This window comes from Carya illinoinensis, chromosome 3 (genome assembly GCF_018687715.1).
Source record: "Carya illinoinensis cultivar Pawnee chromosome 3, C.illinoinensisPawnee_v1, whole genome shotgun sequence".
NCBI classification, from domain to species: domain Eukaryota; kingdom Viridiplantae; phylum Streptophyta; class Magnoliopsida; order Fagales; family Juglandaceae; genus Carya; species Carya illinoinensis.
In genome coordinates, this window is record NC_056754.1 from 2,682,417 (window position 1) to 2,710,363 (window position 27,947).

At 33.1% G+C, this 27,947-nt stretch overlaps 2 protein-coding genes across 3 annotated transcripts; one reads left to right on the forward strand and one right to left on the reverse strand.

Moving 5' to 3' along the window:
* Positions 1-10,420: 10,420 nt before the first annotated feature.
* Positions 10,421-12,251, reverse strand: LOC122303279 (myb-related protein 306-like). The gene is made up of 3 exons (XM_043114979.1): positions 11,925-12,251; positions 11,557-11,686; positions 10,421-11,367 (listed from the first exon to the last, which is right to left on the reverse strand). Exons 1-3 carry the CDS (start codon positions 12,055-12,057, stop codon positions 10,644-10,646), a joined length of 987 nt encoding a protein of 328 aa, XP_042970913.1. The 5' UTR covers positions 12,058-12,251; the 3' UTR covers positions 10,421-10,643.
* An 8,852-nt stretch (positions 12,252-21,103) lies between these two features.
* LOC122302463 lies at positions 21,104-25,654 on the forward strand. Of its 2 annotated transcripts, XM_043113745.1 has the most exons (6): positions 21,129-21,430; positions 21,507-21,813; positions 21,903-23,329; positions 24,210-24,626; positions 24,850-25,085; positions 25,194-25,654. In XM_043113745.1, the coding sequence occupies exons 2-6, from the start codon at positions 21,695-21,697 to the stop codon at positions 25,443-25,445; spliced, it is 2,451 nt and encodes an 816-aa protein (XP_042969679.1). In that variant the 5' UTR covers positions 21,129-21,430; positions 21,507-21,694; the 3' UTR covers positions 25,446-25,654. The 2 variants fall into 2 exon arrangements, with proteins under 2 accessions (XP_042969680.1, XP_042969679.1); XM_043113746.1 differs by lacking the exon at positions 25,194-25,654 and having other exon boundaries at positions 21,104-21,813; positions 24,818-25,085.
* Positions 25,655-27,947: the final 2,293 nt, after the last annotated feature.

The window sequence follows — 27,947 nt, forward strand, 5'->3', positions numbered from 1 at the left end:
ATAGTACTCTAATGGTTGGTTATGGCCATTTTCTAGAAAAATGGCGAGACTTGGATATGTGGGTCATTTTCTGGAAAAATGACGGTTGTTTTAATGTATTGGGTTTTTGGGCCAAAATGAAATTTTGGCGTGTTAGAAAAATGATTATTTTCAAGAAATGATGATTTTTGGGACATATACATATGGCATCATGTTCATGTATACTGTTGTGGTATGGATATATTTTTATCTTAAGATTAGTTTTATTTATTACTTATCTGCGGTATCATCTTTGGTACTGTAGATTTTGATGCAGATGATGAGGAGGCTGAGACTGAGGAGGCGGCTCTACCGGAGGATTGATTTGGTGTTTTTTGTTATTTATTAGAAAATTGTTTCCCTGTCTTTAAATTATGTATTTTGGTTTTATGATGATATTGGAACTTATAATATTTTTACGCTTGTTTTAAGCGAGTTTGTATTTAAATAAAATTCTGTACTTAGTTGAAAGACTTTTATTACTCACTACATTAGTTTTATTGTATACGTGTTGCATGTATATACACTTGGCACTTAGCGATGGGATGTGTGATCCATGTTGTCATCATCCTGACATCTGGATTTCCACGTGTCCGTACGTAAAAGTTGGGAGCATCACACTCTCTCTATTGTTTTGTTGCTTTTCCAACTCTCACTCCCGTTGAAGAAAGGAAAACGTACGTGTTTGATTAACAAGATCAATATCGAGCACTAGCGCCTAGCAGCATGTTAATTAATGCATAATTAAATAGCACACCTAGCTATTTGCCTTCATATTCAACTTGTTGACAGAATATTTAAGGCCGGGCTATAGGTATATCAACAATATGCATGCTCTTCACATGGGAATTATATATTAATAATTGATGGTTTATCGGAGTAGCAAGCGGTAAGCCAGATAGCTTCAACTAAAGTGGAGTTAAAAAAATATGGAACCTTATTTGTCTTTGTAGTACACAAACTCAGTTCCTGTAAATCTTAGTTCCTCAAGCAGTTGAGCTCTATGATCAGAAGGAAGGATAGTGATCTTTCGCCATTATAACCATCATGATCATGAAGAACTGCAATTAAAGGAAAAGGTCGATGGTATCGATCATGAGCAGGATGAATTTTATTCTGTGGACTACAAATCTTGTCATCATTAGAGATAGTATGAAACTCTAATCAGTTTATCCACTTCCAATTTATCTTCCTGAAAATAACCGTTGCTTGGGTAGATCAACAGTCTAATCTGTTATCATAATTAATAATGTGGCTGATCGATCACCACGTAGAACTTCTGAGTAATCATGAAAAATTAATCTGATTATATATAATATCCACAACTGTGAAATCACATAATTATGTCATGTGGTTCATTCCTATGCTTGCCCGTTGTACTTTTACAACAAGATCAGTATATATAGAGTACTCATAAGTCTTAAGTCCATATACATTGGTTTGATAGCCATAAAAATCCAGAAGGTGTGCTGAGCTTCCTTGTTATACTATTATCCAAGAGATGATAAACTATTTGAGGAAAATTAATGAGGAAAACTATTTGAGCAAGGCGGGAATGGTTGCTCGGATCAACAAGAACATGACTTTATTGCTAGCTGTAATTAATCAATCTGGTTCAATTTACACACTAATCAATTATAATTTTCATCGTTAGAATTACTTACAAAAGATGAAGCCCGGCATACGTTCAATGGTATTATTACTAACGGGGGTGGCTCAATATAAATTGAGGTTTAAGGCGAAATTTAAGTTAGTGATTTGTAATTATAATGCAATAAAATGAGATTTTATTTAAAAACTTTAAATAAAGTTCTTTTAAATTTATATTGAATACTACAACTTAAAATAAGGTCTCAATGTGAATTTAGCACCTCAATGTAGTAAGATCTTAAAAAATTATTTAAAATATAAAAATTTATTTTATTAAGTATTAAATTTAGTATTATAGAGCCTTGCACACATTGAAAAATAAAAAGTGATTTAAAATTTTATATAATGAAATGGTTTTTATTTTTATTTTTAAAAAGAAAAAAAAAAGAACTTCATTTTTAATTTTAAAGGCCTTACATAAAGTGGGAGCCTTATAAAACAATGATCTAACTGGCCTTACCATTGAGCAGGCCTGATTACTAATTATTGCTGGCCATGTTTGAGATATGCATGCATGCCTAGCTAGTACGTACTTGTACCGTTTATTTCAATAGTTTTAAGTTAAAAGTTTAAAAAAGATGTATTGGATCATATAAATTATACCCCGTACCACGTATTACTCTCCTCTAGTGCAAGACTTAGATAACCCTTACTGGACTCACCTGTTAGAGAGAAACTATGAATTAGAAAGAATCGGGGTTTAAACTCGAGACAATCCGTCTCTCTTATACATATACGTATTAAATATTGTTACATGTTTCAAAATTCATAAATTTTTAAGAATAATAAATATTCGGTGTTTAATTAATGTGTTCTAGTCTTATAATGGGCTTATATTAATTGTGTTATAATGGTCGGCGGGTTTATCTTATTCTTCTCTATACATATATAAAAGGTCACGATTTTTATTTTACAGCTAATTACTTATGACTCTTTGGTACATGATCACATTGATCAGTATTATTATTCTTATTATTATATAGATCTATATATATATATATATACACATATAATGAATACTTAAGCAATGATAGTGTTTATATGTATTGTATACATGATTAATTAATACATACATAATTAGGTACTACTATGCACTTCTAAAATCTTTAATTAATGTTAGAATATTTAAAAGACAAAGGACAGGCGATGCTAGAATTTCTGGATCGAATTGGGAGCTTACCCATCTTTGATAGAGACCATAGTAATTAACAGGTGATGCTAGTTATTGTCGAAGTACTCATGCAAGTCTTTTTCTCATATTAAAATATTAAAACTGTTGAATATTCATGGTCTATTATTGGATTAAGCTATTTTATTTTCAAGTTGGAGTATTATAAAATACACCATTTATATCACTTATAAATATGATAAAATTATTTTATTTGTAAGATTATAATTTTAAATTTTCAAATCAAATTATGACATGTAAGAATTAAACTAAGTGTGTTATCCACGCCGAGTTATAAATAAATTTTTTTGGTTGGTTATATTTTCCACGTATATAGGTCAAAACATTAATGCTTTTAAAGTAATTAAGCTAATGTAATAAACTTCCATATATATCGGCAATGCATTTGTGTGTCAATAAATTAATAAACATGAAAATAAATTTATTTATATATATACTACACTTTCATTGTGCCCATGTATGATGTATTAATTATAATCCATCAATCTTTTATTGTTTTCTATTTTGAAAATTTTGATTCAAAGATTGATGGACAACTATATATATATATATATATATTTATAGCAAAATTCATTGGGTGTAAGATGGTGATGCAGTATATAATATCTCTATATAACACTTTTTTCAACTACTCTCATGTATACGTGCATGGCTAAAAAGTTTAGTGTCTTCACATTAAAAAAAAGAAAAAGAAAAAAAGAAAATGAACGTGGCATCCTCTTTCATAAAGAACTTGGTTATTTATCCAAGAGAAATTTACTTTCGGTACGTATAAAACAGAGATATGGGAGGTCCATTTTACTAAAATTCAGACCATTAATTAATTTAATTATTGATTAAATTGTTTTTACGTACGTAAGAGGTTATGATTTTTTTTTTTCTCTAAAAAAGGAACCTTATTTTTTGGTTAATACTAACATTAATACGTACGTGAATCATCTGAGTTCTGATGACACGATTATATTAAAGAGAACCTTACTGGAAGCTATTCGCTTGGTACCAATATATATATATATATATATATATTATTAATGTCAATATAATGTAATAATAATAATTTGTATAATTTTTATGAAAATGATTCCAACTTAATTAAAAAATACTAAACTACCGATTTTGAAATGCGGAAATTGTTGAGACCCTACCGGCGGCCTATATGTCATCATAATTTGTTCGTAAGTTCTAGATTTTGTGCTCAAACGTCTCGCTAAAAACGATACAATTATATATGTACATGACCAACAGTACTCAACAGAGCGAAATTAGCTAATCATTATATCAGATAACCTTTTTTTTTTTTTTTGAAAAATATATTCGATCCGTTAGAATTAGCATGGCTTTGCACGCATATGCAGCAGACTGTTTTTTAGTACATTAGAATATTGGTATTGAATTAGCTATATATATACAAATACATATTTCTATAATTAGACTATGCAATTGACTATATTTAATTATATATATTGAAAATTTAGACCTCTCAAATTCATCCTCCCTACGATTAATTATCTTTTGCAAGCATAACAAGAAAAATATAAAAATAATAACATAACAAGATTTTACGTGGAAACTTCAAAACAGGAGAAAAACCACAAGGTCTAGAGAAAAAAATTTATTATGTGAAAAATTATTACAATCACATAATTTTTCTCCTCACTCCAAATACACCAATAAAACTTTTCCCACTAGCAAAACTTTAACTCACACCTCTTCCCATTTTACAAAAATAGATAACAGAAAAATTTAACTAGAGTCAAAAGTTACTAGATAAGTATTTGACTAGTACACTTAAATTAAGAGGCTAATCCTCCTTTTTATAAGTCAAGAGCCTTGCCTCTTCCTCACTTAATTCCGATGTGGGACTCCAAAGAGCAACACTCAACAATATATGCGTATATAAATTTATGGATAGTTACGAACAGTTACGTTGAATCTTTGTAGATATACTATTGACTCCCAAATCCTATTTTATTAATTTCTTCTCTCTCTCTCAACAGTGAAAAAATTAGTGTTTTTGAGCATAGCTTAAATGATGGAATTTATAGTGAGTACTAATATTAAAATATAAAAAACTAATAATAATTTTAGGAAAAAAAATATTTTTATTATTATTTTAGCTCAAAGATACATAATTCAATATGAGAGTTTTTCTTGAATGGCAAAATCAATATTTAAAACATGTGATTTTGCATATGCACATAGATAAACCAATGCTAATGCTAAGCTAGCTAGCTAGCTAGCTAATCTCCCCCTTTCCCTCTCCTTTTTCCATGAATTAAACATTTTAACTGTCATTAAAATTGATATTTATAAGTTTGCATGTGTGAAAAAAACATTAATAATTAGTTTGGCCGAGGCGTATAATATCATAATGGATAGAAGACGATCAGCAGTAAAACTTCTTGCCAATTTTGGTCATCATCTGGTATGGAATCGGATGTTTTGCTTTTATACTTTATAGCAAAGCCTTGCTGGTACGTACGTAGTGGCTAACTTATTAATTTCCTGCATTTGCTTCATGATATCTCCTCCCTCCATGGAAGGAAGAAGCTGCTGCATGTACCAATACGCTTTAGAGATCGATCGAAGTTTGTAAGAACTTTATATCTTATGTGCTAATTCAGTTTTTACATGATAATTAAGACGTTTGTGCATGCCAATTATAACCTGCATGCATAGCTTCGACATTATCTGTTCTTGCATTAATATAAATGGGCAGCTGGCCATTTTGATGCATTCTGAATCGTTCTCAGCAGGCAACGACAAAGCACCATCAACAAAACAAAAGTTATTTTTGGCGATGATGCCTATGGACCAATTCCATGTAAAGTAATTATCTCCAGTCAATGGTTAGGAGACAAGCATGGCCCCGATGATCACCACTTTGAATTAAATATGGATTCGAGTAATCCGCATAGGAATGAGTGGGCAGAGCAGAAGAAGAAGATGATTCGTTAGTAGGGATGATAAAATTTATACACTACAATAACTGGTAATACATTCATCCCACATATATATGTCTATACATACAAGCTGAAATATTGCACAAACAAAATTGAGACAGATGATCAGGTGATCGGTCTAAGTAGAGAGAGAGAGAGAGATTACTTGGGAATTAACTTTCAGATCACAGGATGGATTTGAAAGTTGACAGGGACTAAATTTGTGATGATTGCGTACTGCGAAGTTGGAGTCCTGCTGCTTCTCACCAACCCAACCCAACCCATTTGGGAGGCCCACTGTAAAAGACCAAGTGGAGGTTATGCCTTTTGGGGGTCCTATCCTCAGATAAAAGCATCTTAGGCTTCTAATTGCTAATTCATGTTATGGGAAATTGACATTAAAAATGACCAAAACATGAGGTGATATGATCATGATCATCCTGCATGATCAATTCATGTAAATTTAAATTAGATCAAAATTAATGCTAGTACTGCATGCATTTCCACTTATTAGGAAAGTTGTTGTTGATTGATCATGCAACTGCTTGACCCTACAGCAAGATTCTTATTCCAGTTAGATATATATAATATAATTATTTACATTGCCGCCCATGCAGTGACCAATATATATTTGGCAACTGTCAACCTGCTCCATGCATGCAAAAGAAAATAGATCTTTTGAGCTTGGACCAAAGAAAAATATGATATATATATATATATATATATATATGGTGTGTTAACGTTGGCGCCAGTCGTGAATCTCCACAGAAGCTAGTTAATTAAGCCTATAGTACTTTTTATTATTCCAATAAAGTAAAATTAATCCTATACTTTGTCTACCTTTTTCCCTGTAAGCAATGTAATGCATGTCTGCTAAGGGCAAAGGCAATAAAGATTTGAGCCTTTTTTCGACATTGCTTTCTCGGGTTAATGGCCGAGACAGATCGATGGTACCACACACGCATCATATAACGCATCATATAATGGGCTCTTTGACTGCATGCAACTGCATGTGTTACTATATGATCAAATGCATGGCTGATCGATGAAGCTAATTAAATGAGATCAGATGATCAGAGATCCATCTTATAATTAACATGGAATTAGACTCGATCATGACGGCCTGATCGATCACTTCTAAAAATTTGAGTACCTAAGCCTGAACTTCATGAATGCGTTTAGAGGAAACTTCATGAACACACATTAATTTTGGTTTCTCACAAATGAAAATTGTCGATTAAATAGCAATTAATGAATTATATATGTGTGTGTGTGTGTGTAGTATGCCAAGACAAAGAAGGTAGAATCGATTTAATTAATGAGGCAAATTGATTAGAAGTTTAGAACTAGTTTATTATATATAACAAGAGGGATGATATATATTATATCAATTCTCGCATCAATTTATAAAATAACTTTTTTTTTCGTAAGCGATCTATTTAACCAAGTTGTCTGACATAAAATGAATCAGCTGAGTAGTTTTGTCTCGTTTATATGACAGAATCAAAATGGCATGATCATCACTAAATGTTTTTTACTGGCCGATTTGGTCATAACATTTGAAAATATATAAACTGAACATGGCATTCATAGATTTATGAGAAAATGACACCTATTTGGATATATGGTAGTTGAACGCCTTAATGACATGCTGAGCATTCTCATGACAATGTCCAGACCGATCCTCGTTGTTACTCCTATCAATCACTCATCGTTGGACCCAAAATTCGGATATTAAAAGAACCCCTAAAAATTAAAAGATTAATAGGAAAAAAAGAAATTAATCAAAGGTGCTGATCAACTTAATGTCATTAGTGCCTCCTCAGGACCTGGACCTGGGAGGCTGGGATGGCCCAAGTCCATGCTTAAGTTTCCAAGGATTAAAAAAGAAATCCCTTGATAATTAATTTTTACAAGGTAGACTCTAAAAATCAATACCCTCCTTTTTACTTTTCTTTTTTTAAAATTTTTATTTTTATTTTCTAGTCTTATGCCTAAATAAAAGTCATGGCTCTACCATATCTTTGAAGTTTAAAGTTTTAAGCGAAGCACACATGTGCAGGCTTAATTGGACTAAGTCCGGCCCACACAGCTTGCAAGCCTGGGCGCAGTATCTAGCACCCGAAGCTAGCATGCCCAAAACATTGGTGGCATATCCAGCAGCGATCCGCGAGGTTTCAAGCATTATCTGGCCACATTTTCATAACAGTCTTGCTAGGTACAAGTAGAGTATCAAATCGCATACTATCGATTTTTTTTTTTTTTTTTTTTATATTGAAAAAACATTAAAAAAATAAAATTGAGAGAAAAAAAATGTAGTTTATCTCATAAAAATCATTTACATCTTTAATTCACACCGTTTCTTTAAATTGATGCCTTACATGCGCGATTTGGTTCATAAACTTATTTACAGGAAGAATTTTCCTTTTTATAATAAGTTTTAAACTCCATTTGAAATGTTACGTTTACAAAAATCTTACGCAAAAAAATAAGAACATCGAAGTGGTTTAATGTTGTGATTAATAAAATTGTAAAAACTCTTTTTATTATAAATTAGTAGACCAAACTTATTAATGTATTTTTTTTTTTTTTTTTTTTTTTGTGTAAGATATAACAGCCAGAATTTTCAGAGTTTTGAAAAATCTTGGGAAAACTATAGATCAATTGCATTCTTCAGAGTTTATAACCTTCATTGTATTTTGGAAGACGAGTTATATATCATCTTTCTTATATCAAATTACATTGGCAACAGCTAGTTGCAGGTTACATTTAATGTTAGGTAGCTAAGATTTCCCAATTGGCCAACTAATACTGGGACATCTTCATCTAAAAATAAATAAATGCTGCATGAAGTGTGCTTGCAAGATCACGTCTGAAAGGGCCACATGATCCTGACATCCTGTTTTTAGAGGTTACAGTAATGGCAAAACCAGTACTGCAAAAAATGTCAGGTAGTTCTGTTGTTGAGAGTAAAATGAATCTTCTGCAAATTAAAAACTTCATTTTTGTTGTTTTAATTATGAAGACCAAGCTAGGGGGGAAGGAAAAGGAGCTTTCATGCACCTCTGACCAGGACACTTGTCACCCATCACTCTTCTGTCCTCACCATGTAAGTGCAGTAAATGATCGTGTCTATGAGGAAGGTTCCTTTCAACTTTTTATATCCCTTTGGTAGCTAGCCATTAACTTATGATACGATATATGGACCAACGGGGGCAACTATTTAATAGACTACTCACCTTCAATACCAAAGTTGGTGAAAGGAGAGCTTTTTTTTTTTTTTTTTTTTTTTCCCCAATTTTTACAGTTTAGTGGCCATTTGATAAAGGTATTCATGAGGGGCTTATGCTTCTTCCCACGCCTTTACAGTATGGATTACTCGCTTGGAAGACTACCACAGCTTGCAAAAACAAGTGACTTCAAAACTTTCACATGTACCTGCATTTAAAGGCCAATATATGCTCATTTCCAATGTAGTTTCTGGCTTTACAGCTTCTCACTTTCTTATAATTGGTGAACGAAGTAGAGAGGGATACAAAAGAGGTGAGAAACTGGCCGGAGGGAGAGAGGGGGATCTAGAGAGAGAGAGAGAATCTTGTGATGTAAGTAAAAGTATTGGTTTCTATTTTATCTTTTTCTTTCCATCGAATGGATCATGTAGAGGGATTAAATTAATAAAATCATCCAACATTATTATCTCCAGCCTGCAGATTTTGTTTGCGGGTTCCATGACCATGATCTCTTAATTAACATGTCTGGTCGAATTAAAGTTAATAAAAAGAAATAAAGAACTTACAATAAATCTCTCACCTTTTTTTTAATCTAAGCAACAAGTAATTTTATTAGGGAAGTAGAAAAGATAATATATGAAGAGGGGTGGGTTACCCAACAAACACCCGGCCCAGAACAATAAATCTCTCACCTATTCTATTGAAGATTGCATAAAACGGTGTTAATACTTTATATATATATATATATATATATATATATATTGTAATTTATTGTTTACCAAAATTATGTTTAACATTTATGGAAAGCCATAAAATCCTTCCAAATAGTAGCCATGGATATTTATTTCCATTTAACTTCGCACACAAGTCCAGCCAGCCTTAATTACTAATTAAGTAACATTTTCTCTACTTCAATAAGTCAGAATAAAAGGGAGATGCATGATCTCGTACGTAATTCCCCAGATAAGCCAATGGCATGCTGTAGCTCGCTCGCTTTCTCCGTTTCTGGCATGCAGAAATTAAGTTCCTGACTAAAAATTTACTTTTTTTTAAAACCTCTTTTTTATTGCATCCAGTTAAAAACCTGACCCTCCATAATACAATAATACTGATCAGGTCCCCATAAGCATACACATAATGAGGAAACTACAGCATGCACTACCGTTTTATTTTTAGTAATGCTATACAAAGCATTCTCATTTTATTTTTATTTTATTAAATAAGATATGATATATTTATTATTATTAAATAATAAAAAAATATTTAATAAATAATCAATAAATATACCACATTTTACTTAGTGTAATGAAATTAGAATAATAGTGTCGTGTATAAAATTTCACCTAACAACTTTAGATATATTAAATTAATTGGTTTTTTGCAACTCTTAATTAGGATTTTAAATTGTATCAACTATTAATTTTCAATATATAGCACCAGATACAAGACTCTAGCTAGTTTATTCTCAATCAAGACATGATTTAACACAATGATGTCAAATTTGCACTTTTGTTTTAGCACTAAACAAACTATCAGTACTAAGCCAACTGTGATATTCATTAGTTCAAGACCTATAACGATATACGAAGACCCAAAACAACAACAACAATCATTTCAGAAAAGATTAGCAGTACTGTCATCTAATGTGATATCGCTAAGGAAATCTTTCCCTTGATTAGCACCTTCATCAAACAACCACTTCTCAAGCAATGACAACGGCAGTAGATCACCCGAATCCGGCTTGCTTTCATCTTGGAAAAGGCTTGCCTCAGGTGACATCGACTGTGTCGACGTATCAGAATGTGAAGAGTCGAAAGACTCGAAACCAAAAAGCGAATCAAACGCCTCGCATGGTATATGCTGGTCCTTGTCGTTTGCCTTACTTGGAGTTCCCTCACTGGATACAGAATCAGTTCCACTCATTCTGTTTAAGGAATTTTGAGTCATCGCCGAGTTTGTTTGAGATGGATTTTGTGGATTTCTCATCCAACCTTTTAGCAGCCGGGCTATGTTCTCTGTGCTTGATGCATAGGTACTTGATGATTGAGCTGGTATTGCATTAGAGCAGTAGTCATTGGAGGACTTCAATTCGGACAAGTAGCTTTGTTTCTCCTGGGATAGGGCGTCACGGAGAGCTTGCTTGGCCATGTGGATGTCAGTTTGGAGCCTTCTCTCCCACTGACCTCGGGGCATTGGCTGCGAAGCTGAAAAACCATCTCTGGTGTGTTCTTCTGGGCCTGTTTGAAACTTTTTAAGCTTCTTCTTTAAATGGGTGTTCCAATAGTTTTTAATGTCATTATCTGTTCTCTGTGGGAGGTACGAAGCTATGGCAGCCCATCTGCACCATAATCAATGCGCCATAATTAAGCTAAAGAATCGAAAACTATTTCGCAGTAACCAAGTTAAATAATATTATTTCTTATGCACGTAATTAAGCACCACAAACCCTTATTCCCTGTTGGAATTAGGAATTCTGAAAATAAAAATGGCCAATGAAGCAAAAAAATATGAGGGAGAGAAATGTTACCTGTTGCCCAACAGGGTTTGAAGGTGGATTATGATCTTCTCCTCCTGGTCTGTAAAGTTGCCGCGTTTGATCCCTGGCCTGAGGTAATTAGTCCATCTAAGTCTGCAACTCTTACTACATCTTAGCAACCCTGAAAAAAACAGTAATATTAATAACCACCTACCGAAATGCCTTCAAGATGCCCAGATGGCAATCTCAAATGACCAATTAACCACCCCCCCCCCCCCCCCCCCCCCCCCCCCCCCCCCCCCGAGGGAACATTGGTGGGGGTATCTTTTATGTGCGTTTCCCGAACGATGAGCCAAACCAAATCAAACCAACACATGCCCAAAACGCTGTTAAAAAAAAGAAAACGATTAAAATCTAACCTGTATTGGTAGGAACAGCCCTCCAATTTCCAGGACCATGTTCATGAATATAGGAGACCAACAAGATATCTTCTTCAGGAGTCCATGGTCCTTTCTTGACCCCCTCTTTATCACAACAAGGAGGCCTGCCCATTTCAAGTACTCGTTCCCTTCTCTTCGCTGGTCGTCTGATGTTTTGTCTTCAGATGATCCAACTAATATATGGGTCTTCTTTCTTTCCCGAAGTTCTTTAGATCTTTCTCGGATAAGCTAAGACAAAGCGTCCAAGGCCAAGGTTTACTAGGTCCGTATATATAGAAAATGAGGTTGAGAAGAGATGGGGAAGACGCTGACCTAAAAGAAGAAAATGGCAAGGAAGGAGTCAAAAGGTGACAGCAAGATCATTAACTCCAGCGAAAGCCAAAGTCAGCTTTGACAATACCTCTTCGGCCTCACAAAACCGCGTGGCATTCAATGTGGCTGCACTGGGGCAAAACCCTAAAATCTGCTTTAAGCCTCTAAACTCCACATGTCATGAATAATGAGTCAAATCTGACTCGGTGACTGATCTAGTGAAAACCAAAACCTCTAGTAACTTCTTTTACTAGTTTTTCCCGATTAAATCCCTGGAAAAAAAAAGAAAGAAAAAAAACCATTTAATGCTCTTCGATCAGCTTCAATCATCGTGATATGTAAGTAGTTATTATATATGATGATGATCATCATGAAAATGATCTGGAACGAGCTGATCATATATATATTGCTCGTTTATTAGAGATATAGAAAGATTGAAAATAGGTGCATAGAGGGGGAAATGATCATGTGGGGGTGCCCTTTCGATGTTCTATCAGAAGGCTTTGTTGTGTTCTATGGTTAAATTATGCATGCTAACTCCCGGAAGAAGGTACCTCGTGTATTAATTCCCAGCATCAGGCCGTAGTTTTTCATCTCAATCTTCTTCTGAATATTGCTACGTACTCAGCAATTATGATTTATATATACTATGAAGACAAAAATTCGAAAACTGAATTCTAAAAAATGCTAGTTATATTTTAAATATAAGATTCATAATTGGAGACTCATTTGCATGTTAAGACTATTGTATTGAAAGGAAACGTAATTAACTCGAGTAGTACTTCCGACTGTAGTCTTTTTTTTCTTTTTCTTTTTTCTTTTTTTCCGTTCTATCTCCTTTGAACCGGCAAGTGTCAATGTTCCGGGCCCACTAGCATATGGGGAACATGTTCTTCGAGCGTGTTGGAAATTCCCATCTCCAAGACCACAGCATGTAAGGTACCTGATTTTCTTTTTGATTTAAGGGGAGGAGGGTTGAACTGGGTCCCGTTTGAAAATCAATCCTCATATCATCCCATCCAAAAGACTTGAACTAATAACGTACGTAATTGAAACTCCGCTGCACATATAAAGATTTCGATAAATTAACATATTATGCATGCATGCATGCATGCTCACATTACTCGTTTGTTGACAGGTGCAATGCACTGCTATTGATCTTCATTATGCATGCATGCATCAACTAGATCTGAATCAACTCCCAAATAGGACTATGATTGACTTGTATTTAATACCCAAAAAAATAAAAGAGAACCGTCGAAAATACACTGGACAATAGTCAAAAGAATTCTTTATATATAGCAATTTTGTTAATAAAGAAAAGGATCTATTGATCAGATTTTCTTGGAAATGAAAGTTGATTGTGTTGTACGTGAAATAGCATATATATAATAAGATCAGGATCTAATTAATGACGTACCAAAATAATATATAAATAATGATTAAATAATATTATGATCTATCAGGTTAATTGGATTTTTCTTTTTTTTTTTGAAAGGAGGTTAATTGGATTTCAACTACAAGGACCAAGCAATTAGCTACATGGGGGCATAGATCAATTTAGGTCATATATTATATGTGCCTGCACCCAATTAGGGAACAATTATTTATTTATATAAATGATCTTTAATTACATTATTTTTTCAAAATTCAAAACCTCATATGATGTTAAGTAGTATAATAGTATTTATATATTTTTATTTTTTAAAACCTAAACCGTCATTAATGTTTTTGAAACTACGCGATGCGCCGAAGGATGAGTGACGTTGAGCAGAACAGGACGGCCGACGGACTGAAAGTCAAATTAGATTGCCGGTGCACGTGGGGTCCGCGTGAGGCAGGAATAGTAAGAGGCAGATGTTACATTAATTACTAGGCTTGCAGCTTACGTATTGGGCTCCGTTTGTGAAAAATGGAAAATGAAAGGTTGAAACTTGAAAAGTAAGAAAAGCTGTCCTAGCCTGCCTTTAATTAATTCACCCTTAATTGAACGGCTTAATTAATAACAAAAAATAAATTTAAAAAAATGGTCCCCTAGCTCCCATTAGGTGGACCTTTTTTTTAAAAAATGTCTATTAATTTATGAGAAACATATGTATATTTATTTATATATATATATATATGGTCACAACTCACTAATTTTATTTATTTATTGGGTTTAAATTGAAATCATAAAAATAATTAATATCGTTTATGAAGGCCATCATATCTTTATGGTGATGGAGAAGTGTAGGGTATAAAATTATATATATCTATCTCTTTCTCTTTCCATGTTTGGCAAACGATCATCTAGTCTTGCTTTCATGCATATATCAACCATATATATACGTTAATATAGTCAAGTATTAGGTTTTGAGAATTCTCAGAGAGAGAGGAATCGAGTTGTAAAGCGCACCATGGAATTAATTGCAGACTGGAGACTATCCCGTGTTTGAGAAAATGAATTTGGCAAGTTGGATGTGATTTGAAACTTGTCCTAATTTGCATGACTTCTTATCTCCAGATCCCCTATATATTTTCCATTCATGACTGATCAAGTGATCTTTATTTTTCAAATCATTATCCCTATATTTCGATTTCTTATATATAAACCCGCCCAAGTGAAAATAAAGGATTAATTAGATTCTCTATATATAATTAATTATCTGTTCAAATAGATTTTGAATTTATGAGACATATAGTTGTATAGAATCCTAGTCTAATGCATTGATCTGTAATTCCAAGTAGCTGCCTAGCTAGAGAGAATCTGCAGGGAATTTCATGCCGATCGACCTAATTATCTAGGACATCATGCAGACCCTAATCCCATGGTTAAGATAAGGCGATATTCCAAGGACAAAATTAATGATCAGAATTTGACATATATATATTAAAAACTTTATATGCAGTGACTTTTACGTATTTTACTAATGTAATTAGTTTTATATTAAAAAAATTAATGAAATCAATTACATTAATAGAATACATAAAAATAATTATATATAACATTATTTATACATATATATATATATATATATATATATATATATATATATTTATATAAAATCATGATTTCACGGTTCACTTTGATGATCAGATCGTGATTTGGGTAGAAAAAACGTGTACATGATCACATGATTCAGTAGTGGTGGTACTGGTCTAATTAATGATCATGAAGCATGTATAAATGCATCACATGTGTGATTTGCTTTAGCTATATATTATATTATATATATGAATTATCATCGATCATACGTGTATTTTATTTTTTATTATCATCGTGATCGTATCCCTTTAAAAAAATGCCCAACATACATAGAACATTCTCAAAATATCCGAAACCAAATTAAAACATGAATCTTTGGCATTTTTTGTCAGCTAAAGTATGCTGCGCATGTCCTCATGCTTTGCTTTCATAATACAAATTTTCTCTATGTTCAATTTTATGACGTTGATACAATATAGGCGTATCTTTAGTTTTTCAACCTAAATATATTGCTGTAATTTGTTTATTGGTTGGGAGAAATCTAAACAATTAAATTACGATTGGACCGCTACGTACCAAATCGTTTACTACATGTGGCTTTTAATTCTAGCTGCACGGCATGGGATAAAAGAAAATGACATCCTTCTTCATCGATCATCTCTGAATATAATTGTCAATAATATCATGTTTCTTCTGCTGTCTATTAACTTTCTCTTATGATTATCATTATATTTCTGTCGAAATTGAATGTATATTGTCTCAAAATTCATCCTATAATTAATTATCCTGCCAAGAATACAGCTCAGAATGGCGTGGCAATACGATGCATTTATTCCACGTGTTCTGTATAATTCATGACTATATACTGTGCAGCAGTCGGCTTGACAAATGTAACGAGATTTTGATTATTAGCTTTCATTTGGATACTAAGATGATTGGTATGTAAATATTAATATTTTTAGATCCTGTATTTAAATATAAATAGATTGAGATATGTCTTTAAATATATAAAGTAAGTTAATATCGGTTGAATTTAAAAAAAAAAAAAATTGAAAAAATAATAAATTTAATGATTAATTTGATATAAATTGACATCACTCTAACAGTCAAACTTAGCCTTCACATGTATGTGAAAGCTGTTCAGATTGAGAGTGGAGGAGGTGTCATCTTGCATAGCTTCTCCGGTACTCGGCGAAGCAGTTATATATTTGTAACCTGCTATTGTTGGGCCATCCAGTTGGTGCGCTTGTATATTCACCCTTCCCCTAAAGGCCCAAGATTCCCAAGAATAACTATCCGACACTTAAATTGGGCTGCTATGGTAGGCCTAATTCTTGTCATGAATTTACACTTTATTGTTGACGCAACCCAAACCATCCCAACTCCAAATGGGCAACTTTAAAGAGAGGTCGTTCTGATACCTCCGGGCACTTCTTCTTCTTCTTCTTCTTTTTTCTTTTTTCTTTTTTTTTTTTCTTTTTTTTATAATTTTAAATTCTAGCATATTATATTTAACATTTATATAATATAATAATCAAGTGGGAGGTTCCAACATTCATCCCAAACTAGCTAATACAACATTAGAAATAAATAAATAAATAAAATAGGGATATGAAACTAATGACTTGATTCTAACCCATTTTTTACATGAGAAAATCCTTGGAGAGGTTTTGATACAGACCAAAAAATGGACTGCAATATTGTGACAGTAAGTCGCAATAAAGAGTTGTGTATTGCATTTTATTATTCTGGATTGATTGCTGGTGATGTTTCTTATTTTCATTTTGAACAGAATCTTCTTCTGTAATAGTATTGTTCCAACATAGGAGATTTTTTCAGATTAATTTTACTTTTTTACTAATTTTTATCATCATTCATCAATATAAATGATGGAGATCACCTAGAAGGGATCGAGATGATGGTGATGATTTTGACTAGGAGGCCGGGTGGGGTTGCTTACTAATATTTGCGGATTGGTCAGGTGTTTGGCGGGTCAGGTCCTCGTCCCCTTGATCTTGAACAAAAAATTTGACGCGGATTGGCTGGCCGCGTCGTTCGTCACCATCTGGCACTAACAGCGGCAAATGGGAGAAGATACTTAATTGGAGGTCGACGGAAGGTAAAAGATCACACATATGGTGATATAAAGAAATCTCCAGCTTTACTAAGTTCTCCCTCCTTGTTTTATTGGCTTCTTTGCGCATGCCACGCTTAATTTCTTCTAGATAAAGACCGTGTAAGACTGAACTCTGATTCCTAGCCTCCAAGCGGTTTTAGAGGCAAAAGTTATTGTATTATTATTCCATTCTTCCTCGTCGGTTGGTTTAGAAATCCATGGAAACATTTGGGTGACTTGCCTACGCCAAAAAAAAAAATAGGTTATACAATAGGTTATACATTCTACATAAAATTAAAAGTTTTATTGAAAGTTAAATAAAATATTATTATAATATAATTTTTTAATATTAATTTTATTTTAAAATTTAAAAATAAATAATTTATTATATTTTATATAATAATTTAAAATAATTATATAAAATAAAATAAAATAAGATAAGATAAGATATTTTGATTGATATAAAAAATTTTGGTTGAATTTTGAATTTAGTACGCAAATAATGAGAAAAAATAAAAACAGGGACAACGGAAGCGTTGGGATCGAGGTCCCAGTTAGCATGAATGTTGCCTTGAAATTTACATTGGGAATTGGTCATGACTCCAAAGTCAGTCCTTCTCCACCGTATTTTTAAAAATATAGAAAAATAATATTTATAATAAAAAATATATAAATGTTACGAAATCTATTTAAAAATAATAATAAATATAATATGTATATAAATAATGATGACTTTTTTAATAATAAGTTTTATTTAAATTTTTTTAATTATAACTATTACGTATTTTATAATTGTATGTAGTATTACTTTTCATAACTTTAAAATATTCCTAACATTGCTGAAAATAGAAAACACATGAAGGTGATGAAGTCCCCTAGCTTTGAACTAAGTTTAAGATAGATATTGACGTACCAAAAATGGAAATTAAAGCAGATGGTATATATAGCAGTGTGTATGGAGGTGGTGGAAGGTACGTACGTACGGAGGTGGAGTGATGATCTTCATCCCCGGATTGAGGGGTTCATCATTAGTGATCGATATTTGTTAAAATGGCTAGCCATAATCATGGCCGGATGGATTCATTATTAAAATTATTGTTATTAATAGATATTTTAAAATATTTTTAATATTCAAATGATACCTTAATCTCCGCATCCTGGCCATTAACATATATCATCCTAGCTAGCATTAATTATTACACGTTCGTTATAATCTCGGCGTGCACTAGCACTAGTACTAGTGATCAAACATCAAAAAGCAACTTATAAAATTTAATAATTATAGTATTGCATCATGATTTGTGAGCCATTTTCTTGCTGATATGTATAATGTGGTGCACAATCAACAAATAGTTCAATATTGCGAATGATGAAAACAAGGAGTTTGTCCCTTTTTATTTTTTAATCACTCTTTTCCCCTCATCTTTTACTTGAAATGACTTCAATATTTCGTTAATGGTGGAGCTGTGTCTTTTTTTATTGCATGGGATATAATGCTTTTAAATGTTTCTTGTCCATTATATATATAGCATATATGTTTTAGTGCTAATTAAAGCAAACCGGCCAATTGAAAATGTCTTGAATAAAATAAATAACTTTACAATTAAGAAGGAAACAAGGAAAAAAAGGCGAACATGTCTATCATGATTGAATATATTAAATATATAGTAGTCCAATTTAATTAGTGGTATTGTTGGCTCTAGAACCCTTTCATTAGACACCAATAAGAGTCGTGAATTGCCTGAATCGATTAATTAACCTGCAGTTTCAACTGGTTTTTATTTTGGGTAGTAACAAAGAGAATGGCGAAATTGTGAGTTTAACCTCTATAGAGATATTTTCATTTTTTCATAAAAAGAAAAAAAAAACGAAAATATTATGAATATCATCATATTCCACGGTGATCTATATAAGATAAAAGAACGTCAAATTGTCTGTTTGTCATGGAAATTGTTGGTAATGGGTACCCATTACCAAGTTGTGTCCACTACCCACATAGGTGAGGAAGTTATTTGTTAACTCCCCACCACTATCACAACTTTAAGGGAAGTTATTTAACTTCTTCATTTGCAGAGAAGTTAATTAACTTCCAGATGTGAAAACTCTTTTAAAAAGAGAGTGTACGGACTTTTTATAGTGTGTGGAAAAAGTTTAAGAAAAACTCTCCTCTCTCTTTATATTTTCCTAGAGAAACCATCTAGATCTCTTGATCTTGAAGCGTGGAATTATTTAGGAGACTCTAGTAGCCTCCTAAGTGACGTAGAAGTGCAAACGATATAGTGACGTGGGCCGTAAGATGAGCAAAGATCCGACCTCGCGAAAATTCCACTTCTTAAGGTAATTCGATTTAATCTAATTTAACATAAATGAAATAATTCCCGGCAAATTCATATAAAAAAACTGCACTGCAGGTTGAAGACTGAAGTTTGGAATCTGTGGAGCTTCTTTTAAACCATATAGATCATGGGCTGTTTCCTCCATTTAATTGAAATTCAGAACAATATAGATAATAGGTATGCCTGAGCATCTTAGAGCTAGTTATACAGTAGTACTGCATCTGATTTTTGTGTTTTCCACAAAGGCGAGATTTGCATGAGATATGTGACACTCCTAATTGCTGTCATCCTTCTATCATGTTTGAGTTGGAAGGCAATTCATTCAAACCCTGAAATCAAAGATTAATGGCCAAACCCCGTCTTACAAGTTTGTACGAGTCGTTGATCCCTAAGTTGATCCTTAACATGTACGGGTACTGCTGGTGAAGATCAGAGAGGGTTGGAACTTGGACCGAATACTAGGTTTCATATATATAAATATAAATATATATATATATATATTAAAACGTTAAATATCGTTTAGAAAAAGGAAGAAATAATTAATATTGCGGGGGTGTAGCTATTCCTATAATTTAAAGCGCGCTCTAGTTTGAACTTTGTTCCCTCCATCTACAGTGCTACCAGTTATTAGATTGGATAGGAATTAACAAATAAATGATCAGATTACCTTCACATCAATAATAATAACAATAAATAATAACGCTTGATCGCCATATAATTAACAAATTAACCACTCGTAATAAACGAAATGAAAAAAATTATGTACATCTCGCTTGCATTTACCGACTGCATCTAATAGTTCTGTTTAATAATATGGAGCTTATAAGTGAAGTTACCGCTCTACACATTCGAAATGATCAAACTATATTTTAACTTAGCCATATTTGAGAAGAGAATGGAAATTTGGAAACTCTCATAGTTTTTCTCAGCATTGGTTGGGAAACTTCGTTCCCTTTCTTTCTTGTATAATGGTTTGGTTAAAATACAGTGTGAGTTTTCGTCCATTCTCCACTACTTTTTCTTGGTTCAGAAATTGCTAAAGAGAACTTCGGGACTAAGTTTCTATCTTTAATGGTTTTCCTACTTTCTATTTTTTGTTTTTTGGATTGTTTAGAGCTTTATTACTTCTTTGATCTATGATTAATAATAAATAAATAAATAAATCCTGAACTTTTGTTATAAAGAGTAGTCTTTTAGAAAGGAAATCTTTGGATTTTTTTATTTAATTGTTAATTTCTGAAATTGATCCCACATGTTTCATGTTTTTTCTCAACGAGAGAGTTAATTTTTGGGTTGGTAAAAATTATATATATATATAAATATAAGTTGGGGTTGTATCTTTCAGATCTCTATTATTCTCTCTTACTTCAACAGATAATTATAATTCTCACTGCAATATTCATATGAATCGATAATTTCACACCGGCTACAGCTATGCGCTCTGTAGGTTGGCGTTGGCCTTTGTTTTCCCAGTCTACAAACAGTGATTAATTGAAATTTCCCACGACTAATAAATACATGCCGACCTGAACTTTCCAAACCCCGAAAAAGAAAAAAGAAGAATTCAAGACGTGAACTTTCAATTAAGCGCTCTCTCTCTCTCCCCCTCTCTCTCCAACGGATGAATCGTCTGAATGTCTATCACATAACGGTCCTCAGAAACGCAAGGCTCTAAGCAACCAAAAGATTAGTTCGCTGACATGTTCTTTTCTCCCCTTGATTTCGCTTTCCGTCCCCTATGATTCTCTCTAATTAGGTCAGACCTCAATTTCCTTTTGAGTCGGATATCCATGCAAAACTGAAAACTGAGGTAATATCGGCGGTTTTCGCAGGTAACAGGTCCTTTTTCCGCGTGTAATTTTCAAAGGAGGAATCAGAGTTTGCATCCTCCTCTGCTTTCTGCCGTGTGTTTTTTTTTTTTTTTCCTTTTTTTGCTTCAAAATGAATGAAGAGATTGATGGATTCATTTCATGGCTAACCTTAATGAGTTTTGCCCAAAACCGACTTTGATTTTCTGAATATGGATTCTGTGAAAAGAGTTTTCTATATAAAGATAGTTCTCTTTGCTGGCCTTCTCTTGGCCTCTGTTTCCAGACTTTGGCTCCCTCTGGTCGGTTACCTAAACAGAGTCTTCCTCAGGTATTTAAATACTAATTTTGACTTCAAACATATGTTTATACTTCATGTCATTCCATGAATAATTGTGTTTTCCGTCTTTTTTTTTTCAGACATAAAAAAGGTGCGAGTTCTGGGATTCTTTCACAAGAAAACAATCACACTAATTCCAAATGTATTGAGCCAGAAACAGAGTCTGAGGTATCATATTCAGAAAGTTTTAGACATGGGGATTCAGGGTACACTAATATTGCATCAGAAACTTCAGATTATTCTAGCATTGGGTCCCAAGAAAACGTTCGAATCGATTCCAATGATACTGAACCAGAAGGAGAGGCTGAACCGGGGTATTCTGAAGTTCTTTCTGGCGAGGACGTGGGGCACGATGTTTTGGATGAAATAGATTCAGAAACGCCAAAGTTCGAGTTCAAATTCCGGTTTCCAACTTATGAAGAAATCAGTAGATTTAATGTAGGGAGTGCTGATTCTGTTAGCTTGGAGAGTACCGCTCCCTCTACGAGCACTAGTAAGTATGAGTTCTTCTCTGGGAAAAGTTTTAGCCACTTCTTGGAGGAACCAGAAGCTGTAAGCTTTACAGTCAAAGAGTTATATATTGAATCCAATAATCATTCGATTGAAAGTATCCCAAATATCGAAAAAGATTCTATGCAGCAAAATTCTTTAAAAGAAGCTGTTCATGAAAAAGCTTCTGAGACCTCTGAGGTGCCAGAGAAGCTAGGGGGTAGGACGTCGGTTGAAGATACTCATTCTGGGGGAGGACAATTGGAGGAGCCGGAGAATGACTTTTCGGGTGAAGAAAATGTGGTCGATGATAAGTTTCTTTCCGAAAAGGATTTCATTGCTTCAGATTCTGACTTGGAGGATTCTGTTTGCTCAAGTTCATTAATGAGTCAATTTGGGGCTTCGACCAGCGATTTATTTTTGTCAGAGAAGGATTTCGAGGGTACAAATGAAGGAGTGGATGTAGAATTAACTGAGGAGGACTTGGAGTCGGAGGACAGAGATTCGCAGAACTTGGATATTGGTTATGAGCCAGAAGATTTTGATGGTGAAGATAGTGATATTCTGGAAGAACTTCAAAAGCTGGAAGAGTCTGATATGCCGAAATCAGATCGTCAAAACTCAGAGAAGTTTTACAAGGATGGTTTTCATGGTGACAGAAACTCTAAAGACGAAGACTTTGGTGGAAATGATGAAAAACAAATGGACGGAAAACCCAATTCAAAGGATTCATCGGAGTGGGATTCTGAGGATTCAAATGAATTGGAATCGTTGTGGGAACATCAAGATTTGATAGAGCAGCTGAAGATGGAGCTGAAAAAGGTCAGAGCCACAGGCCTGCCCACCATTCTTGAGGAATCTGAGTGTCCCAAGATGATTGAAGATTTGAAGCCTTGGAAAATTGACGAGAAGTTTCAACATGCCGATCGAATTGGTGAGGTTCACAAGTTCTACAAGAGTTACAGAGAACGAATGCGGAAATTCGATATCTTGAATTACCAGAAGATGTACGCGATAGGTCAGTCACTTTTTACCATCTCTTGTATTTAGAAAACTTTCATGAATTTCAGACGACCCCCTTTTTTTGTTGTTAATTTAAACAAAATCTTCATATGAGGCTTGTCGGTAAAAGCCTATTCGTAATCAAGTAAAACATTCAAGTAATATACATTATTAATTCAACCCATTAATCTATTATGTTGCAGACAAGGACCCGCTAAATCTGATTTGTGGGGGCATGGGGAAGCATGAACTGTCTCAAATCCCAACCAAATATTAGAGTGATTATCACGTAGAGGTAGGAGGGAGAAGAGAGTCATGTCACACACTGCATTAATGTTATTTCCTGGGGATATTTTTGCGTTCTTTTCGTCGACGGTGGGGTTGAAAGAAATGCGTGTGCATAAACGAGTTGATTTTTCTGTAGTTATTGAAATTAGTGAATTCCATAGAGGCGCGGTCCGGGGTCGCTTTCTCATTAAGCTGTTTAAATACTCTTTGTACCAAAAAATTGTACATCCTAAACGCGTATGCATATAGAGTTACCCCATGTATGTACCTTTAAGCTTGAGTCCAAAAACAATGGTTGGTTAAAGTTTCACATCCACGTTCTTCAGTACCATCCAGCCAGGCCGAACTTCCAACTCTGCACCACCGTTTCATTTTAATGACTATTTAATTCGGGAATGGCTTTACCTAAATCCAAGTTTTGTTTTTCTTGCACTACAATAAATCGTGGATGGTAATGCTCCACCAAAACATCTTTTGACTATTAGCTTATTTATTTTGCAAATAAACTAATGCTAAAATACCAGAGAAGTTGACCTATTATCAAATTATTATTTTAATTCTTTGTGAAAGATCCACGTATCACGCGTCTGATTATGACTATTTTGCAGGTGTTCTGAGGTCAAAGGACGGACATGATCATTCGTTTTCAAGCCGCAAATCATCTGCGCCGGGGATCACATCCCTTCTTTCTCAAACCTTTCGGCTTAGCAAGCATAAAAAGTCTGAACTTGACCCCACGATGAAGTTTATTAGAGACTTGCGTTGTGATTTGGAAGTGGTCTATGTTGGGCAGTTGTGCCTTTCTTGGGAAATCCTTCACTGGCAATACGAGAAGGCTTTAGAGTTATGGGACTCTGACCCGTACGGACTGCATCCATATAACGAAGTTGCAGGTGAATTTCAACAGTTTCAAGTCCTCTTGCAAAGATTTATAGAAAACGAACCTTTTCAAGGACCAAGGGTTGAGAATTATGTCAAGAATCGATGTGTTATGCGTAATCTTCTTCAAGTGCCAGTGATAAGAGGTGAGAATTGTTTGAATCATTGAAACCACATAAATTACTTTTATTCTAAAGATACCGATCGAAGAACATTTTGGTCTATATATAGTTTCATGTCCCTCGAGAAACATAGGATTTCTGGAAAATAATTAGCAAAAGGGAGGCCATAAGCACTTGAACTGCTGCTTATTAATTTCTTGACTTTGTATTAACAGTTCAACCCCGGCCAAAAATTATAAACTTGCAGGGGACAAAAAGAAAGAAAGAAGAGGAAAAGACGATGGCGCAAATGCAATCACGATTGATATTGTGATAGAGATCTTGGAAGAATCGATGAGAATAATTTGGAAATTCATCCGAGCTGATAAAGACGCAAGCACCGTGCTGATTCTACCGTGCAGAAGGGATAGTCGCGGGGTTGATCAACTCCAAGACCCAGCAGATTCAAGGCTTTTGATGGAAGTCCGAACAGATATTCAAAAGGTCAGAGTTTCTTTAAACATTCCCATATTGCTTGTGGAACTTTTTGCTGAACCATAATTAACGCTCATTCAAGTCTTAACTAATCATACGATTTTGGAATTAATACAGAAAGAGAAGAAACTTAGAGACATGTTGAAGAGTGGAAACTGCATATTAAAGAAGTTCCAAAAGAATGAAGAAGACAACATAGACCACCATTATTTCTTCTGCCAAGTGGATATGAAACTAGTGTCGAGGGTCTTAAACATGGCTAGAATAACAACAGACCAACTACTTTGGTGTCGCAGTAAATTAAATCAGATTAGATTTGTGAATCGAAAGATGCAAGTAGAACCTTCAATCTTGCTTTTTCCATGTTGATACATTAACTAGGTTTGTCAGCCACGTCATGTACATAAAATATACCATAGAGATCAAAGTTTGGCGGCCATCGTATACTTGAGAGAGCTCAGGAGCCCTGATTTTATTTATGTTATAATTAATGCTGTTACTTCCTGTATAAATTTATTAAAAAAATGGATATTCTTGTAAATTGTCCCAAAAGAGTAGCATTATTTATTATTTATTTATACTATTTGTTTATTTATTTATTTATGTATTAATAATGTAAAAAAAAATATTAAAATATCGATTTATAAGATTTTTCACTTTTCAAATAAATAATTGTAGTTGTGGTAATTTAGTAAAGTAGACCAAGAGGGTGGTAGTAGTAGTTGGGTACCGTGGGGGGAAAAGTCGGGCCCAAGCCGAGCGTGTGCCGTGTGTTACACGAATATTTGTGGAGCAAAGCTAAACAAATAGGTCCGGGAAATGACGCGTCTTTTTGCCCGTCATTTCCGAAGTTGATGATAATGTTACTTGCTACTTTCGTTGACATAAAGGCCCTTCTGTTCCCCCCTCTCAGGCCCTCTTTACCTAAAACCTATAATTGTAGACGGGTTTGACTCGTGGAATCAGATATAAAATTTTATTTTATTATTATAATTTTAAAAATTTTTTTTATATAAAATATAATAAATAATTTCATATTTTTAAATTTTAATTCATTTTTTAAAAATTTTAAAATAATAATAATATTAAAAAATAATATTGTAAACTTTCATTTAAAATTAAAAATTTTTATCTCACTATCCAAACCTATCCTATGATTTAATAGTATTTTATAATTTTGTGAATGGTTTTAAAATTATTTGAATTAAAAAAAATTATTGGTTTTGGTAAAAGAAAAATAGAAAAGTTGAATAAAAATATATTTAAAATAAGTATTGTATTGAAGCTTGTAGAGTAAATAAATAGATAAAGTTAAAATTTTGTTTGGATATAGTTTTTTAATATTATTTCTTATTTTGAAATTTATAAAAATTGTATTGATTTTTGTATTTAAATAATGAGTAGATAGAAAATTTAAAAATTTAAGTATTTGAGCAATGTTTAAAAATAAAGCTATTAAAAATTGTAAGAATTTTGAAAGTTTTGAGATACATTCACGTTTGCTAAACAAGCCCTTGGTTTGCATTATAAACTCCAATGGTTTATTGAACTTCAAATTTATCATTTCATTCCTCGCATTTGTAAAATCCTTTTTGCCAGATTTCTGACGTACATGTGTGATAAAATGTAAAAATTTGTATTAAAATCGCATATCATTTTTTTAAAAAATTATAAAAAATCAATATCAAATAAAAATGAAATTTTGAAAAGAAAAAACAAAACGGAATTAAAAAATAAATGCATATTTGATTATTATTTGCGTAACCTTTGCACAGTACACACAATGAAGTAAGATTTTTAATAAACGAGTAATGTTAGTTATAAATCTCAAATAAATAAATTCTGTATAAGCCTTTTATAACAATGTGGATCCAACTAAAAAGGGAAAAAAAAAAAAATCTAGTGGAGTCCACCTTTTGATAAATGCTTCCGCGACACTTGTCTATTGAGACTTGTACACTTCATTAGGGATGTAATCGGATTGGTGTGAGTCGGGGGAGGTTGTGAATTGAAAATTTCAATCCATCATTTTTGCCAGATCGAACCGTTAGCCATCGGTCCATAAATACAATTGTTTATTTTTTCTGATAGAAAAATTAATTAAAAAATTATTTAAATTAGTAAAATTAATATTAATTTATCTCTTTTACATTTTATATATGATTAATGAATATTAAATAATTTTATTATATATATGGTCAATATTCTATAGGGATCTATTGAAAAAAAATTATATAATTAACTTATAAAGCTATCTTATATAATATTTAAAAAATATATATACATTCGATTGGTCTCAGTCGGATCTATTCCAAAAAAATACACTCCAAAATTGACCTATAAGATTATTGGTCCAGTCCGATCAATTTTTTTGATCCAGATGGATGGCCTTGTTTATTTTTGTAAATGAAATGTATATATGGTCAATAGTGATCTTTTGAATGAAAATTACATAATTAACTTATACAACTAGTATATAAAATAATATATTATATATAATATTTTAAAAATATATTTATACATTCGGTCGGTCTCACCCAGTCCGTTTTAAAAAAACTGTTGTCCAAATGACTAACACAAGAGGGGGTGAATTGAGTTGTATTAAAAAAATAACAATTATAAATCAAATATATAATATAAAATATAAACAAAATATGAAATAACAATAAATATAAAGAGTAAGGGTAAGTGAGAAGCAAACTCAGTATGTTAACGAAGTTCGACCCCACTACCTACGTCCTCGCCTCAAGCTACCCCTTGAGGATTCCCAAATTCACTATTCAACCTCCTTCAGGTGGAGATAGAAACCTATTACACCTTTGAACAACACCGCTACAAAGGATCCGTATAGAACACTCTCTACACTTGCAA

Coding starts and splice junctions, on each gene's coding strand:
- LOC122303279 (XM_043114979.1), bottom strand. CDS start 12,057: ATGGGCAGGCCTCCTTGTTGTGATAAAGAGGGGGTCAAGAAAGGACCA. Junction 11,687..11,924: donor GGCTGTTCCTACCAATACAG/GTTAGATTTTAA, acceptor TGTTTTTTTCAG/GGTTGCTAAGATGTAGTAAG. Junction 11,368..11,556: donor CAAACCCTGTTGGGCAACAG/GTAACATTTCTC, acceptor ATTATGGTGCAG/ATGGGCTGCCATAGCTTCGT.
- LOC122302463 (XM_043113745.1), top strand. CDS start 21,695: ATGGATTCTGTGAAAAGAGTTTTCTATATAAAGATAGTTCTCTTTGCT. Junction 23,330..24,209: donor CCAGAAGATGTACGCGATAG/GTCAGTCACTTT, acceptor ACTATTTTGCAG/GTGTTCTGAGGTCAAAGGAC. Junction 25,086..25,193: donor TCCGAACAGATATTCAAAAG/GTCAGAGTTTCT, acceptor GAATTAATACAG/AAAGAGAAGAAACTTAGAGA.